This window comes from Watersipora subatra, chromosome 10 (assembly GCF_963576615.1).
Source record: "Watersipora subatra chromosome 10, tzWatSuba1.1, whole genome shotgun sequence".
In the NCBI taxonomy this organism is placed as follows: Eukaryota; Metazoa; Bryozoa; class Gymnolaemata; order Cheilostomatida; family Watersiporidae; genus Watersipora; species Watersipora subatra.
Window position 1 is genome coordinate 38962273 of NC_088717.1, and position 18851 is coordinate 38981123.

The following is an 18851-nucleotide window of genomic DNA, read 5'->3' on the forward strand; positions in this document are numbered from 1 at the left end:
CTCCCCGTGGCAACCTTTCTAAAGCCTTGTCAATACATTTAATTACCAAAGTTTGCAGAAATTTTGTTTATGTTCTAGCAAAATCCTTTATGTCGCATTTCATAGCGGAGATGATGGAATTAGTGGCGTCATGTTATTATTGTATTAATGGTAATCCAACCACTTTACAAACCCCCATAGCCCTTCTCAGGGCCATCAATTATTACAAAAGTTGCTCAAATTATGTTGCAATAGCATCAATAAATTGATTAGTTGAGAATACAATAAGCTCTCAATTAGGCCCTATTTTTAGATTTTTTTCAAGGTCAGTTGCATACGCATTTTTATTAAAAAAATTAATTGCAAATTTCAGACTATTGGAAACCCACTCCATATGAATTGCTACAAAATTCTGCATCACATGGTATATGGTTTGCTGTGGTTCCTAGCAAAATTAAAGCAGAAACTCATCTCTATAAGCAAATGTCTCTTAAAATGAGAAAGTCTCATAATTTCTTATTGCACTAGTGCACTGGACAGAAGTGTATGGCGAAAACACTTTCGTCTCCTTCACACTAAATAACAAACTAAACATCTAAACATGTACGTATTCAAACAAAAACTGTTACCGCATACATTTGATTAAATATTCTATGAGATACCTCAGTTGCGATGTCGCCGTCAAAGACTTTAGCCACCAGCTCCTTATCATCCAATAAAAATACAGAACATCTTTCCGCATGACACAGACTTCGCGCCTCCTGCATGATCTCTTTCAGCAAGATAGTCAAGTCATCTGCATAACATGACAAGTGTTTTAGCTGCCTGCTAGCTTATTATACACTGGTAATTGACCTTTAACTGGATGTCAAGGAACCACCAACTGACTCATCTAGAAACCACTTCCCCCAGTTAGCCTACTTAATATTTACCGGTCTATTATAGGCCAAACTAAATGATATTTGTATCACATACACTATCCATGACACGGGTTCGGAATTGTGCTCACATTTAGTTACCGTGGAATAGGAGCTTTAATGAACAGTCATGTGTTGCGGATTAATACGAGCGCTTTGCTAAAAAGGATAAGGAATTCTATACCAGAGATCATACCGTTGCACTCTTGTCTTACTTAGCAGCACGCTTTGAAATAGGAATGTTGTGGATTTGGAATCGTCTGCACATTGAGCTACGGTGCAATAAGCGTTTTCATAGACATTCCCATGTCGCTGGTTAATGTACGCGCTCTATTAAAAACGATAAAGAATTCTACATCAGAGATTACAGCGGCGCACGCCAGTTTCGCTTAGCAGTACTTTATCGAAATAGGAATGACTGAAGCGTGGAAAATGCTTAAAATGGAATAGCTTGCGCGGCAGTTTATATCTTTTACAAGCATGTAAAATTAGTAACAAAATTTGCCAAAATTGTGAGTTTTGCCCGTTTTCATCGTGCAGACGGCGCAGACTCATGGTTTAACCGCATCATGGAAACATAGTGAATGATAATACTGATGACAAAACTCAGTTGTTCACAACTTGTGTTGCCTCTACTTGTTCACTCCTATCACCTTCAACTACTACTCTCGGCTACTAGCGCTGACTACAACTTTATACTACCAGTATAATACAGGATTGATCCTCAACGATGAACTTGCACAACATTTTTGCAGATATCAGAAAATATTTTTCCATCATTCCACTATTATTCCATCATTCGCGATTGTTTTAGATGTTTGAGTTGATCCGACTGCCAGGATGTTTATAGATTAAAACCGATCAAACTTGATCACGATTAAAACGTTCAGATCAAAATCGTGATCACGTTAAAATCATGAACGTGCGATTATGACGTCTATAATTGCAAAGAGACCAATAGAATAGATAGGCAATATAAACTATCGCAACGGTAACAACTAGCGGCGTCAGTTTGCACGTATTTTCTTTCTGAACATTTTAATGGTGATCAAGTTTTATTGATTTTGATCTTGAAGCATCCTGGCAGTAAAACACTTCAAACATCAAAAGACGTTGCAAAATGACAGAAAAATATGATACTTTCGGATGAAATCTACTGAAATTTGTTAAGTTTAACAGTATGACTTCCTGTCTATTAAGGTTCATCAGTGAATATCTTTTCACAACCTATAACTAATACAAGGCTAACCGATACTGAACAATCCAGAGCATAGCGAAACACTAGCGGGAGTGAATAGGACATAACCATCAAGTTTGTGAGAGTTTAAGGATAGGAAGATTATAGGAACTAACGGAAAATATAAATTATCAGTCAGTGGAAAATCCCTGATGAAATGAGATGAAATGATTTAAAGAGAGTTGATAAATAATGCCTCTACTCAGCTCTTCTATAAGTCATCCAACTTGTAACCTGAATGTGTTCCGTCAACCTTTTAGCACTATTTTTCAATGCGTGCAACATATTAAAAGCCTATAGATTTGACAGCATGCAATAAATATTTCAACAAGGTAGAGTACTATAATGGAAGGGACTGGCTACTCTTACACTACCTCAAATTATGAAAGCACATGCTACAAAGATGAAAACATACTATCGATGTCAGGAGGATAGCAATGTGTATCTGGAGCATATTTGCACAGCTTCAAGGTCATTTCACGCCATGGATACAGGTGGGACTCTCCATTTTCCAAATTGATGACTTGTACTTCACACCAGCGCCCTTTCATTGTGTACATTCTGCTGCCTTGAGCTGATCTTGATAAGGGTGTGGACATATTGGAGTGCAAAAGCGTCATGATGTCACTATCATCTGGAGGCAAACACGAGTCCGCATTTGTTTTCTGAATAAGTGAGCTAGTGCTAGTAGCCGCTGTAACTGAAGGGATCAATATTCTGGACACGGGTGCCAGGGAAGGAGTGCCGCTATCAGTGGGAGGGGATGACGACAATGATAGCGGATTCAATCTACGATTATAATAAGGCGATGATCTCTTCTTCAAACTTGTTAGAAACTGTTCTGTTTGACTTGAGGATCTTTTTGGAATGTGCAAGTGATAGTTACTGTGCTGGTTGCTCAGTTTCCGTTGATTTATGTGGAAATCTTCAGGGTTCTTTAAATCATTTAATTTACTTTCCATTATGAGCACGTTGGCAGTATCCGACAAAGAGGTTTGAATTCCAGTGTTGCGACGATAAGCTTCAACATCATGTAATATCGGAAACATAACATCTTCCGATTTGAAAGACTTTTTGTGACTTGTCCCGGACGCGATGCTGGGATTTCGACACTGAACTGGTTGGCTAATTGAGCCTTGATGCTTCAAAGGTCCAGCAACTCCATCAGCAGCAAGAACTGTCATACTTACAATTTTGCTATCTAACCCCACGAATGGTCCATGGCTACTTCTTACTCGCTCAAGCCGATCCGCAAAAGCAAAAACTTGGTCATTAGCATCTTTAAGCTTCGGGTCAACATTTACAACAGAACGCCTCTGACCTACATAGTTGTCAAGATAAATATTGCTTTTGTTTGCCATAGACAGGTCAGTCATAGACATATTTGAGCCATATTTATAGGCCTTGCCATTATGCACATAATTGGAAGGCAGAAAATCATGAGACATGGCATGAGGTCGCTTTTCAGGGTCTTTACTAGACGCCACACTGGGCCGCTTATAGGGAGATTTTGATTCTAATTCTACAGGTTTGAATTCCAATGACATACGTCTTGGTGGCTTAAGATGTTTACGAGCATCAGTTTCTAAACTATCTTGCAAACCTTTTCCTTCACTGCTCAGTGGCTCCAACTTCTCAGCCGCTGTGTTTTCATCCAAAACCGATCGCCGTTTATACTCTAGTATTGAATGAAACATGGTTTTCTCGCGATCTAACATAGTTTTACCAGGTATGATGAAGTCCTTCTTCAAAGCAGCTTGAAAAGATTCCAAATCCACACTTTCCTCCGACTCATTTTTGGTAAGTATTGAGCTCACATCACTTGATGTTTTACTCGATCTGGAGGCAAGCATATGACTCGATGAATGTGCATGGGAGTCTGTATATAGAGCGCTGTCTGACATTTGGTTTATCACCGCTTGTACTTTGCTGATATCATTTTGAGCCACCTGCTTAAATATTACGTCACAAGATTGGGCGGTTTGAGGTTTAGCAACATTATCATCAGAAAAATCTTCATTCGACTTTGATGGAGAGGAGAGCTTGACCATACTTTGACTGTGTTCATCTTTCGCTGTATCATCCATTCTTTCTGTCAAACCCAGTAGAGAATACTTTGCCAATTTAGAGGTTTTCCTATCCTTCTTTGCAGATGAAGCAGAATTGTCCAAACTTGTAGCCTTGTTAAAACTAGGTAGTGGGGTCGTGTTGAGAACACTAAATTTACCACCAGCTCGGCGAAAAGCAGTGCTGTGACGTCTTACCGACTCCCCTAATTTATTTAAACCAGTATGAGATGGCAGTATCTTCATGGCAGGAGCGGAACACTGGCGTGAATGGTGATTCGAAACTCCACTAGTTTCCAAAATTTGACGAACAATATCGTGAGATGAACTTTGCTCTTGAGGCTCGGGAATTCTCGAGGAAGGTAATTTTGACTTTTCAGAAATATCTTGCTGAGAATTATCCCGATCTGCATTGTTATTCATATCTTTGTCACTTTCTGTTATATTACCCTCCTCAATGAATGTCCCCAAACGGCTGTGTGACACATGGGATAATAAAGACAGACCTAACAGCCTCCGCTCAACCATATTCACAGCGCCTGCAGTCTCTTGAAGGGAACTTTGCAAGAACGTTTCAGCTTCTTCTGATATATCTCCTAAATTTCCTTTATCGCGGTTTAAATTTATAGACAAAATTTCGGTGTCATCCAAATCGGCTAGATTTGAATGGCTAAAATTGCACACATCTAACACACTCGAGACACACGTATCCCTAGAACTGCCGACAATCAGATCATAACCGAGTTCTAATTCTGGGCTAAGCTTGTGGCGAGTTGAACTAGGACCGATGACAATGAGTCTGTCATCTAATGATAACAGCCGCTGGATATCAAAAGGAGGTATGAAGACATTTTTGTAGTGACCGTAGCTACGGGTAGCATAGAAAGATGAGGGAGTGTCATGAAGAAAAGTGAGATCTGACAATCGTTGGTAGTGATCTTTGATAATTGAAGAGAAGGTAGAGCCTAAAGAAAATTAAGGATGCAAAGTGAACAGAAATGACCAGTGTGAATTCTATCTGATGAGCTTCATGTCAATGTGCAGTATAACATTGTATTGAATAGTCTAGCCTAGATCTATTCAGCATTTAAATTAACTGCGTATCAACAATACATTCCAGTATCATGGGTTGATCTAAAAAGTCTACCAATTTCTGACAGGAACACAGAAAAATCGAAGTTGTCTGCTAAAATGCGATTGTCTTGTTTTAAAAATACCTTGGGCATTTCATAAAACTAAATATTAGCTATATTATAACAAAGTGTTAATTTTTTAAAGACAGATGACTTGTCATCTAGATCAAATGAATTTTTTGTTTCCTTCAAGATGATTCTGCAATAGAACTGTAGAATAGAGTAATAGAACTGTAGAATAGAGTAATAGAGTGTAGAATGTCTTTCGTGGTAACTAATACTTCATTTTGTTTTTGCATTCAAATCTCATTCTTGTTCTAGCAGTTTTACGGAATTCTATTGATTTACAGTTATAAAAATATTGAGTAAAAAAAATTGAGGCAACCTTTAGAGTCCTTTTTTTAAGTTTCATAGGAATATCTATTACCTGATCAGTTTTCTAAAACCGATTAAGAAATTAACTTCCTTTTCCAACAGTCGCATTCGTACTATAAGGCACGTTTACCTCTGAATGTTACTTCATTTCATGTTACACAAAATGGTCATAGGAGCAGTTGATTATATAACATACATGTAGGTTCATAGTACAGATTGCGGTGCTATAGTTGACTATTATCGATAAATTCACGCGAGTGCTCCAACAAAAGAAATTTTGGTATATCATAAGAAATCAAAATAGGGCAGCTTCAACTAAAACTTCATACCATAGAAAATTAATATCAAGAATGACACAAATATTCATATTTATAAAAAAAATATAGAACTTTTTTGCCAGAGCAATCCATTTTTTCTGAACTACTTTCATGATGTTACACACAAACTGGCAATTCCAATTTCTGTCTTTCTGTTAGAACTCAACATTTAGTTTAATAGGACAACCATGATATCATGGTGAGCAACAAATTTACCGAGTATAGTATATTGTATATAATCATGTATATCTGTTGTCATGAATAAGCCGACAGGCATTTTAAGAGCAATAAAATTGCATTATTATAGGTATCATTCATGGATAAGTTGGCTCCGCTATTCTAGAATATTCTGCACAAATTACATCAAATTTGAATAAAACTTTACAATACTGAAATAAAAAACAATTTTCAGTCTAAAGTGGTTTTTTTCTCGATACTATAGAATTTTTCAGTATGTTTTAAACAGGGTTTGAGTTGACACACTTAAAACATTATTTGTGCAATGACTGCACACTAAACACGGGTTTAGCGCTACTTGTCTTAAATCATGTTTGTTACTCCATGGCTGGTAAACAAAAAAAGAAGCAATCCGGTGCGTGGCAAGCAGAGTTACGACGTAACAAGGACCAGTGTAATGTCAATGAATGCCTGAAAGGGCATGGTAAGGCAATTCCTGCATTGCAAATGCACAGATGTGGCGGTCTAGGGCGATTTTCTATTGCACTCAAGAGTTTGCAATAGAAAATCGCCCCTAGATCTACCTCGAAAATATTGTGCAAATGATAAGCAAACCAATAAACAGGCAGGTCGCAGTACAGCGCAACAATGGTGGTTACCATGTTATGATTGAGCCATCGTAAGCCTCTTTACTGGTAAAATCTACTGTATTTTCACTGTTGATTTGAAATCGATAATTTTGTGAACATTAACGCAGAAATGTTACTCAATATGGTAAAGCACCATTATCATCAGTGTTTGTTAAAGTCTCATACTCTGGTATGTATATTGCATGCATGAGAAAGGAGTTTTCTTTTCATGTTCACATTTTGTTCGACTGAGCAGCTTCATTTCCATAAACACTATTCATGTATAAGTCGACCCCAAAGTTTTACCTTAAAATCATCTTCTAGAAATTCAACGTATGAGTATATACAGTAAATGATTAATGTCAAGTATCTAGGTCAAGGTCTCGCACATTGATAGTCATTTGATATGCTTTTGCATCGTTTGAGTTTCATGAAAACTTAGTGATAAAGTGCTGGAAAATAAACATGCCCCATATAACCATTCTTTTTGGCTAACAGAGAATAGCTGAAAATAGTTTTTTAGATTATATATATAAAGCATCTTTAAAAAATTGGCACCATAAGTTCATGCAGAGTAGCAAGGGAAGAGAATGATTTAGCACCAGTGTGAAACATGAGCCACTTCAGAATGCTACTATGTCAATTCATGAGAAAATTGAGGTCTGAGAAGCAATGCTGTTCAAAAATTAAACCATAACTGCCACGTACAACTTTTGTTGTTTTTTCTAGGTAGATCAGACACTCTGATTCAGATTTTGTACTCAAAATAAAGATTGGTCTACAAACTTTCAGAGTAATGAAGGCTTTTTACAACGTTTTCATATCGGTCTCGAAAACAACGCGATCGGCACAACAAGCTCCCCCCATGAATATGTGACGTATGCTAGCTTTTTAAAAATGGAAATTGGGAATGTTCATTCCGATTTAGAATGATAGAGATGAGTGTCTTAAAACCCATTATTATCTAAATTCAGCTTTCAAAGCAATCTTAGTCTTTTCTGAAAGGTAGATAAGCTATTTAATATTGCATATTTAAAAATAAGCTTAAAAAAGCGCGATAACAATGCCAGCTTGTGATAAAATCACGCTTTTTTGAACGCATTTTTTTCAGCGTTCAGCCTATTAAACATCCTGTAACAAGCTACGAGCAATTTTAAATAGTTTATATACCTTTCATGAAAGACAGACTATTTTACAGGCTGAATTTAGATAATAATGGGCTTTAAGACACACATCTTTATCATTCTAAACCGGAATAAACATCTCCAACTTCCATTCCTAAAAAGCTAGGCTACGTCACATATTTATGGGTGGAGCTTGTTCTGCCAATTGTGTTGTTTCCGAGACGGATATTGAAACGCCTTCAAAAAGCCTTCATGGCTTTAAAAATTAGTGAGCCAATCTTTATTTTGAGTATAAAATCGGAATCGGCGTGTCTGGTTTACCTAAAAAAAACGATAAAAGTTGTACGTGGCAGTTATGGTTTAACCATAGAGCTAACCATAAGGCACTTATAAAATACCACCATAGCCTAAGGATTAGTTAGAAAGCTATAGAGTAGGACAACTCCTAACAACTGATATGAATCAGTTTTGTTCCTTTCTAATGTCAAACTATCTAAACGGACGTTGATACATAGTAACTGAAACTAGAGATGCCCCGATTCTAAATTCACCAGCCGATTCAGATACCGATCCGATATACCGATCCTAATTGAAAAATAATCCGATTCAGATACCGATTCAGATCTTTTGTGTTGCATAGATAGTAGCTCATTTTATTATGCAAATACAAACATAATGCAAAGAAAACATGAATATTATTGTATTTATTTGTTTGCATTTATGGAAAAAAATATATACATATTCACATACTGACATACCGTGCATGTAGTAACAAAACAGTCCATGTTTCTTGTAATTTGTAAATAAAGGTAATTACTGTTAGCGGTACAGTTCTATCTGTGATAACGAAGCCCCTCTTCTATTGTTGGATGAACTGCTGTGCCTGTACAAGTTTAGAGCAAATCAATGTTTCTTTTAAAAACCGTTAGTGATTCAATTATCTCAGTAAGACGTCTCTTTTCTTCCATTATTATCAATGTAGCCAAGCGTACTGAAGGGGGATTCCCTTGCAACAGATGTTGGAGGACAGGCTACATACCGATACGCCACTGGGGTTACCGTTTTTTGTACAATACAAACGATCCATTGTATCGTCAGGATCAAAAGAGTGATAGATAACTTTATGCGTCGACTGTTTAAATTACTTTCGTAATGCTAGTAAATAGAAATATTACACTGCGTTCTTGTTTCCCATTTTTGTTATCTTGTTCGTGATTGCTTGCAATAAAACCTATCGCTGTAATTGGGAAATACCACACTTTTTGTTTACGTTCTGGCTAAAAAGTTTCCTTCGCTGTGTTGATCAGGCTATAGACATGCCAGACATGAAATAAATTGTGTGGCAGGCCTGAAATTCATTAAGTAAAAGTTAGAAGCTTACAGCTATTGATTTTTTATTAGTATAGCAGGCTAAAATACAGTTTTCTGCTAAATGGTTGATCTGTAAAAAGTATCGGAAGGTTCAGATTTTTTAAGAAAAGATCGGCCGATACCGATTCAGATACTTGACACTCATATCGGCACCGATACCGATTCCGATACCAAAATCGGGGCAACTCTAACTGAAACCACCTTTTCGCTATCTCTAGATGATGTGAAAAATGATAAAACTACTAAATTCTATGAGAAATCTTTGTATATATAGCTATGAAGGTCATATATAGCAATGAAGGTCATATATAGCTATGAAGGTCACATCTAGCATACGTCTTGAGAGAAAAAACAAACTTATTTACGGTGATGTTTACATTAGTCAACATACCGAGATGGGTGAAGATATTCTTTGCTACCTGGTGCAGCTTCTACAATATGAAAATATGACGCACGGTGCAGTTGGTAAAGTAAATATTACAGGTCACACAAATCATTGATAAAATATTCATAACTAGCAATTTCAACACAGCTGTGAACCTAGTGGACGAATAAAGGATAACCCCTCAAACAACGAGCCAATCAGATAAAAACATCCTTAAATTAGCGTCGGGTAAAATAGAAACTGTACCTCATTGTTTTCTCGCAGTGTTCTCTCCCTCTCTACAACCATATCCTTGTAGAGCAAGGTGCCACTTAGGCAGAGGTTGGCTGACACGATCCGCAGGTGCTCCTCTTTAAAGCTGAGAGATAAAAGTCTTTAGCTGTCTATGCAGTTTTAAATAAGAAAAAGATAAAATGTAAGGCGCTCTTCGCCATAAGCTATGGCTTACACCCATCTTCCAATTTTCATTATAATTATCGCATTGTTAGGTTTAAAAGCTAATCGTAAGTATAAGTGTTTAATGTTTTATAAAAGCACATTTGTTTGTTTTAAAGTTTATTATATTCATTTTTCTCAGAGTTGAACTAGTATGAAAAAAAAGTTGAAATTACTTCCTTTGCCAAAAACAAAGGCCAGGAAATTTAACAAGTATTAACAAGTATGGAGATTGTTCGAGTTTTCATGTTTTGTTTGGCGTCCAAAGCAAATGAACTTCAAATTTTTTGTAGAAATCTGGTTTATTTGATACCTAGATGTTGTTTGAAAACTGAAGTTACAGGGCATGCTGACTGAGGTTGTGAAATTGTACGTATTTATGACCGACTAGCTTTTGGCAAATAAACTGTAGCCACTTGTGATAAAGTCCTACTTCAGATGATCGAACCATGAGTTATAAGTTGTGTAAAGATATTTATATACTACTATACGCCAGCAGTCCCATGCGCCTTGGGAGATCACCGTGTGTAATAAGTATGTGCATAATTATTCTTAGATGTAGAAAGGCAGTTGAGTGGTGCAGTTGGTAGTGCGATTCACTTTGAGTTTGAATATCCTAGTTTTTTCCAATGCTCTTAGCACGACGTCCGGTCGGCACAGCTCTTATTATAGTAATGATTAACCATAAGTGAAAAAAATACACTTCCAAAAATTCGCTCACATATAGTCTGTCTTTAGCACAATAGCGAGATATATTAGGAGTGCTTAATATTTACTTTATGTCCTGATGAGCTAGCACCAAAACAAATCGGTTTGATTTAAAATAAAAATTAGATCGTTCTAAAATAACATAACATCATTCAAAATAAAAAATCATTCTAAAAAATTAATATCAAAACATGCTAACAAATTTAAAATTAATATTAAAATGATTAATTAAAATTAATTAATTAAATTAATTAAAATTAAATTGATTTATATAAATGCCAAAAATTACATTAATGTTTGATGTCTCTATCTAGTTTGCAAACCCATGCTAGTGCTAGCATTTGCGCCTTATTTCACTCCTTAGATTACATGGCATGTGAGCAAGAAAGGTTTCAACCCACCTTTGTGTTTGGTTGAGCAGTACAACAAATCCAACTAGTTGAGTATTCTGATTAACTGGAGCTATAAGAGATTGGCGGGCGGTTGCGTTTCCCCCCACAGTCAGTATGTCTTTTCTCATACTATCTGATACTGCCATGAGCACGGCTTTGGATTGATTGAGCTGAGCGTAGAATGACGGTAGTGATTGACTAGGAAACCTCTTCTCCGGTACAACCCCATGATCAAATGCCTGCAACACATCCAGCAGCCAACTCATTGAGATTCAAGACAAGCCGATGGCAAAAATTATAAACACCAGCAATTACTGTAAATTTCAGCATACAAGTTGAAGTCTAAAGTTTGGTTTAAAAATCTTGGTTTTGACATGCACCTATCGTATAAGTCAACCCTATTCTCTGGCTCTAATCGCTTGACCGCTACTAGTTCAGTCGGCATCAGAGACGGTTGATGCGTAGCTGACGAGATGGCATTCAAAAACACCATCAGCAAAAATGTATATTTTTTTGGTGCTATCGGCAATACAACAATAAACAAAAGAACGAGGGAAGGCAGTTTTAGTAAAGACCACAGGGCACAAAAGACAGCACTTCACTCTCGTGTTGGCCCGCGTAGCCAATAGAACAAAACTGCCATCTCTGATAGTATATACATTTTTAACAGAAAAGTCATGCCGCAAGACAAATTTCTGTCAAGAATCGTGATTCATGTACAAGAAAAAGGATGGATGGACAATAATGGGTGTGCCAAATGGATTACCAAAATGTGGGCTTGTAGGCAGATACTACGAAAAAAGCATTAAATTAAAAAAACCACTTTATTCCAGAAGAGAAACCTGAATGGTAAAGAATGAGACTTTGTGTTTGATCCATCTCATGTTAAGTAGGATTACTAGTATTTTACTATTTTATAAATAAATCCCTATTTTTCATATCATATAATTTTGATTTGTGATGGTTTTTTGAAGTTGAATTTTATTAGAATTTGTGTCATAAAAACGTCCCTGCCGTAGAAGTCAAGGTCAGATTTTTTGGCTTGAAATTTGGGGTCAAATTGTCGACATGACATATACACCGAAATTTATGGTATGTTTGCTTGCTCTCATCATTTATGAGGTTTAGCTGAAGGTTAGCAGTTTTAGTATTAACCTGCTAGGACTTGACATTTCGCTACCGGAAGATACCTGGTTAATAAACTTGATGCAGACAAAAAGTACAAAAGCTGCTTATACAGAACACACCATTTTGATATTTCTAAAATTTGCAGAACATTAATAAAAGAAGCTTTCATTTGTTCACAGCAGTGTTAACCATGTCGTGAGTATGTATGTTTATCATTACGCTTGTCCTCATGTTGTTCCAATGATTGGCAATTGTAAAGTTATGTAAAGATAGTTTAAATAGCATAAATATGAAACAATAGTTAGGATTTTTGTATCATCGAGGGCTGGCCAATTGACACCTGAATCGAAGATCACGAAGTGGGCATATTTAAGATAAAGCGGCTGAAGTATGCTGGTGGCTGGCCAGAGATAGTAAAAAATAGCATCAAAAATCGCATCCACTCATGAGAAAGTATCCAATCGCACTTGCTAAAAAGTGTTGCAATTTTAAAAATTAAATGTCGTTTTGCAATTTTACATTTTATTTTCATAGAACTCATATTCTAACCCAAAAAAACTATTAAAATCATTAAAAAGTGAAGAATAACACAATAATTGAAACCGTCCAATCAAGCGCAAGCTTTATTTGCCTAAAATTAACGCTAACCGGGTACATGCTCTTTGGCTATAGTTACTTCAAATGTTCATTTCGGCTGCCTAGCGGCGTTACCCTCTCACATTTCATGCTAAGCCCATACTTATAGCTGGGAGAATTAAAAAAGCAGATAATAGGGATGGATATTGAAAGTGGGCAGATTATAACCATCATGCATCTCATTACTACTTCATACCATGGCACAGAGGCTAAAACAGAAACACTCATCTCACCATAACAAAGAACTGTAAACTAATCCTTACCATATATAGAATACATAACTGCAAATTAACTAAAGGTACTTGCAGAGCTTCTATCTACCAACCTAGACCAAGAATTTGCTAGTTCGATTAAGAGCTCTAAAAATAGATTGGCAACTCAACCCAATCCTCATTAAAATTATCTCAAGCTAGTCGAAACACTCGGTGAAATGAAAGCACGTCAAACTCTCTTAAACTTTGATGCATAAAATTAGCAACCTTAATTGTCTTAATAATATTTATAAAGCTTTATGTTTATACTTTTTACAATTTTTAATTCTAGGTCTCTGGAGGACAATTAGCTAAAGAACATCTAAAATAAGCTCACAAAGTTCTTTGCCTGAGGAGCTGACTGTCACCAATCTCCTCAGCATGACAAGCTAATATATGCTGCAGGAATGTTTGAAAGCTCACCTCTTATCTAAGCAAAATCATACTTGGCCACACGATTTGGTGCACAGCAGTATTCTACCTTCCTGTGACGCAACGGCACACAGGAGTGTCAACTAACAGCACTTCTGTTAACCTTGCTAGTTATAAAGTGGTGATCTTGGTTATATAAACAGAGCTATATAAAAATGACTTAGGCTAAAACAAGATAAGATTACTCTTGCGGATTAATGCTTTCATAACCAGAAACTCTTTCTTTTGCATGTAACCCAGATTAATAAATGGAAACTGACGAATTCGGATAAAATCCATTACCATAACGTCATTGAAAATCTAAAATTGTTAACTGCATGAGCAAGCACTATCGTTTTCATATTTATTCCAGATGGTTCTCTCCGTTAAAATAGTGCTGCCTACCTTGAGCACAAAGTCATCATCTGATGGATTGTAAGCTAACATAAACCCAGAGTCAGCATTCACTTCCTTCTTCAGCTGTAAAAAAGAATAAATATCAATGACTAATCAAGCCTTAGGAGAAGTTGTCTCGCTGAGAGCAGCACTCATTGGAAGATACTCGTAGTTAATCGGGTTGCTAATCGAAACTTTCAGATAGACAGGAAGTGGCAAACTGACCTAATATCATCTGTATATGAATTCAAACAAAATCAAGTTAAAAAACTAAAACTTGATTAAATCAAAATTAAATTAAATAACTTGCATGCAGTTATCAACATATTGGCTATAGAGGCAGATGTAAAGTTGATGATCACATACATGTCAAGAGTGTCTGTTGAAGGTACTTCTTTGACAGACTTAGCAAGTACCTGCTAATGCATATCACTATTTCTCTGCCACACCAACTATACAAGGCGCAATAATAATTTTTACATACTGGAGTTATTAAAATGTTTACCATAAAACACTGATTATGATATAGCAACTATTGCTAGCATTAAGGCTCATATATTTTACAGTCTGCACCATAATTTTTTATCATTCACCTAGCTGAATGTCCGGCATTGCACGAGTAATAAATTTTTTGCACAGAAAACTTATTTCTAATCAACAAATAAAACATTTTACCATTCCAGCTTTTAAATGAAGGTGTTTGTTCATTTCTGTGTAGCCTACTGTATTTATTTGTGTATTTCATCTTGTACTGGCCGTAGTGCCTACTACAGCTCTATACTGATTGCAATAGTCTTGCTGGCTATATGAGTTTAAACATTCTCCTCACATGTGGGCACATATTTTTCTTTCGCTATGGCTTCATGTATTTCGATAGCTGAAGTTTTAAGGGTGAAGCCATGACAATTGGCAAGTGTAGTACGTATGTGCGCAATATATTCCATGGTATAACCCGTTGGCAGTGTGGTGTATTGGTTAAAGGCCTGTCCGCAGAACAGGAGGTTCCAAGTTCAAATCCAATGCAAAGTAGATTTTTCATTTTTAAAACTTTATACCCTAGGACACTTATGTATTCGCCTCATCTAACTTTCTGGTTTTCGCGGAGTCATCTTCTCGCGAAAATATCATGTGCGAAACTAAACTATCATAACGAATGAGCGAAAACGCGAAATTAAATAGCTTTGTTCATTGATAGTCCAAGAAACAAATGGCAGCAAGCGATCAAATTGCATTATCAATCTTGCCCATACCATTCTACTTGCGGTTCACAATTACAAACTAGTCCCAAATTGAAACTTTTTCTTATCGATGAACTGAACCTGAGGAATCTAATTATGTTTGTTCCACTGCATTTATTTTCACATCACTATATTTTCGCACTCATCAGAGCTGCGAAATTAGGTTGCTGCAAAATTTTACTCTGTATGCTACTCACGAAACTATATACTAGCGAAATATAATTGTCCTAGGGTAAAAATGAAAGCTCCAAAATGTTCTTCTGTCCATCTAGTTATAGCTAGTTATAACTATAACTAGACAGAGAGAAAAACATTGAGATTTATATATACTGTACATTGTAGCTACTGAAGCAGTTTTCATTCTTACTGTCGACTGTTCTACTTTAATATATGCTTTGTGGTGTCAATAGAAAGTACTAAATTCCGTAACCTCTGCTAATTTATAGCTTATCAAACTCACTCTCCATTTTTCCCATAAATATTACTCATGTCATACTGTAAAGTCTATGCAGTGTTTGGCTACACTAAGCATTAGGAATCATCAGAATATGTCATCTTCTTTCCTGAGAACACAACTCCTTCATTATAGATATGAGCTCCTAATGAACTCGATCAGATTATTAATAACCACTCCTTCTAGACTTCATTGAGCAGAGCAAGCCACAATGTTCTTTTTATTGATTATTACTTAATTTAGTGTTTCAATTCTATGTAATTTTAGTTTTTCATATTTTCAATAACAAATCTGATTTAATATTATGATCTACTAAAATCCCGGTAGTCTAGCATGCTGTCTGATAAGCACAGGGAATAATTATCTGCACAATTATTGTTGAAACCCTGAAAGGCAATTAATTGGTGCAGATATTAGTGTGTCAGTCTACCGAGCTGAAAGTCATGAGTTCAAACCCTGTATGAAGCAATATTTTACTCCAACCTCCAACTGCGGTTTTGGTCAGACATAGCTCTTGTTATGGTCGAAACGACCGGCAGTATTTTCTAAAGAGTTATCGATTTCTATGATGTGCAATGAATTATGCAAACTATAATACATTCTTATGAGAATAATTGTTCCAACCTGCGATAGCTTTAGATTTGCAATGGATTAACTTCGTGTGTAGAAGTGTCACTGACTTAGAATATTAGATGAGTTCAAATAAACATAAATAAAACATAACTCAAAGTGCCTTTTTTAATAATAACTGTCAACATGAAATGGAAGACAACTATTATTTTGCGCATGTCGGCTAGTACTACCGTTGTTTGTTATTCATTTGCTACTCATTTACGGAACTGATAACTGATATTATACAAAAATGATTGTATAGGTGAGTGAGCACCTAGCAAATACATCAGCAAAACTGTCCATTGGAGTTACGAAGCAAAAATTTAAAATTGTCTTCACTTACATTTGTCCATAACCAAAAAAGACAATTTCCTTGAAATTTCATTAGGGTTGCCCAAAGAGAGGTTATGAGAATTTGTGGTTTACGCTCAAACCAGTCTTTGCTATATCGGGCAATAGCCATTATTCACTGCTGCAAGTCCTTTTGCATTGGGTTTCTTTTCCAAGAAAACGCTTATCCATACCTTTCACTCTGGGCAAATTCAATGACAATCTATAAGCTTTTTACCATTTGCCCAAGTTGTTGAAATGGCAGTTACGTTTGTACAAGAGGCGATCAGGTGGCCAAGGGAGAAAGGTGAGCAATAGTCAGTTTTGGTACATTAATGAATTATAAAATGCAGTTGGCATTATTTCAGGGTTGACGATAGAATGTAACATAACATGTTACCTGTTAGCCCCCTAATGCGTATTGATCCCATGTCTTATGTCATGATGTATAATGATAATGCTGATCCCACATGATACTTAACAAAATACTCGAGCATCCAATCACGGCCAACCTTTCTGCAACTCGACCTTTCTGCAACTGAGGAATGGGTATCTAGATATGCTATTAAATTCAGAAAACTTCTATCGACCCGATAGAAAGAATGACTGGACTAAATGTTTAAAAGGAAATTTCTCAGATAGGTAGCTGACAATGACCTGTCTAGGCATGGCTAAATAGATCAGATTGATGCCTCATTGTGATCATACCTAAAGCAATGTAAAACATTACCTAGTTACTTTGTCATGATGCTTCATATAGAATTGTTACTATAAAATTGTTACTATATCGAGTATATGTGTCAAATGTATAGGGAATAATTAGGGTTACACAGTCAAGGTAAGGATCACCCATTGCATTAAAATAATTCTTGACTTCTACACTAATTAGAATTCTTTTAAAAAAATTTGAAAAAACAGAAATCTCTAATTATTAACGAAATTAGCCAATCAGGTGTGAGCAATTACAAATCCTCCAGAACTAATACGAACTTGCTATATATAGTACAGAAATTGGTAAAAACATGTGGTTAGCGGTTCAGTAAAAAGTAATCTTTACAATATGAGACACGTCTGTTCATCGGAAGCCACGGTTTGAGGTTTAAAAAACATTTTGCGTCAGCAAACTCAGGATTGGAACTCACTGTGTTAATCTTGCCGCTTCTTTGAAGCTTACTCAGTGGCTAGAAACGACTAAATAATAAAATCATACACCAGTTTCAACTATCATAATCTCTCCTATTGAAACTATTTGTAATAGATGCAAAAATTTGTCCAACTTTTACACACTAACTAAATACACAGAAATGCACTCCCCAGCTTATTGTCAAGCATTCACATTGTGCAAAAAAAACGTGTTTATTAACAGATGTTTACTCAGCTGAAATTGAAATTTATTGCTGGTGCAGCGATGCTGCTGAGAGTGTATACATATATTACTTACATGCCTGACGACAGCCATCTGCCCTTCAGAGATATTGTCATCTATGGCGGATAGGTCAGCTGCAACATAGTTAAAGACACCATCACCAGAGTAAAAACTGAAGCGTGACTTATAAAACAGGAAATACTTCCATCCTGGTTACCAACAATGTGACTAACAACATTAGTTAGAAGTTACCCAAGACACAGAAAAGTTAAGACTTAGGGGATGGAAAACATTAAGGTAAAATCCTAGCTGCAACTGATAAACTTATAAAAAAGATGCCACGAACGCCGCCGTTGTCTGATAAAGCTATAGTGGCAAGTTTGTACAAATTGCCAATAAGCGCTGATAATTAGCCTCAGAGACTTCAAGGCCTTTCTACATTGCATTAACATAGTTTATAGAAACTTGACTTGAGCAATACTATGAATGAATTATGTAAGACAAAAAGTGTAAAAACTTGCTTATCAAGAATTCGATCCTAAATGTTCAAATGTTGAATTAAATCCATGGAACAGAAAAACCTGGCAGCGAACTATAGAGATAAAGAGTAAAAATATAGCTTCTTCTATTACACATAGTAAATGTTATTACGCAGAGACCTCATAGACCTTGGAATATGTATTGCGAGTAGAGAAAACAGCAAAACTTGTAGTTAGGCAAAAGCTACTTCTACATTTTTCTATAAATATATTTAAATGCATAACAGACAACAGCTGTTACACAA

The 18851-nt window shown here is 36.1% G+C and overlaps 1 protein-coding gene across 1 annotated transcript in view; it reads right to left on the reverse strand.

Moving 5' to 3' along the window:
- LOC137405673 (cGMP-dependent 3',5'-cyclic phosphodiesterase-like) overlaps positions 1-18851 on the reverse strand; it is a 93084-nt gene that overhangs the window by 19308 nt on the left and 54925 nt on the right. The window contains exons 8-13 of the mRNA XM_068092012.1: positions 18143-18201; positions 14077-14151; positions 11255-11484; positions 9957-10068; positions 9717-9756; positions 642-775 (exon numbers count right to left, since the gene is read on the reverse strand). Of these exons, the coding sequence (XP_067948113.1) occupies positions 642-775; positions 9717-9756; positions 9957-10068; positions 11255-11484; positions 14077-14151; positions 18143-18201 (650 nt within the window). The remainder of the gene's footprint in view (positions 1-641; positions 776-9716; positions 9757-9956; positions 10069-11254; positions 11485-14076; positions 14152-18142; positions 18202-18851) is intronic.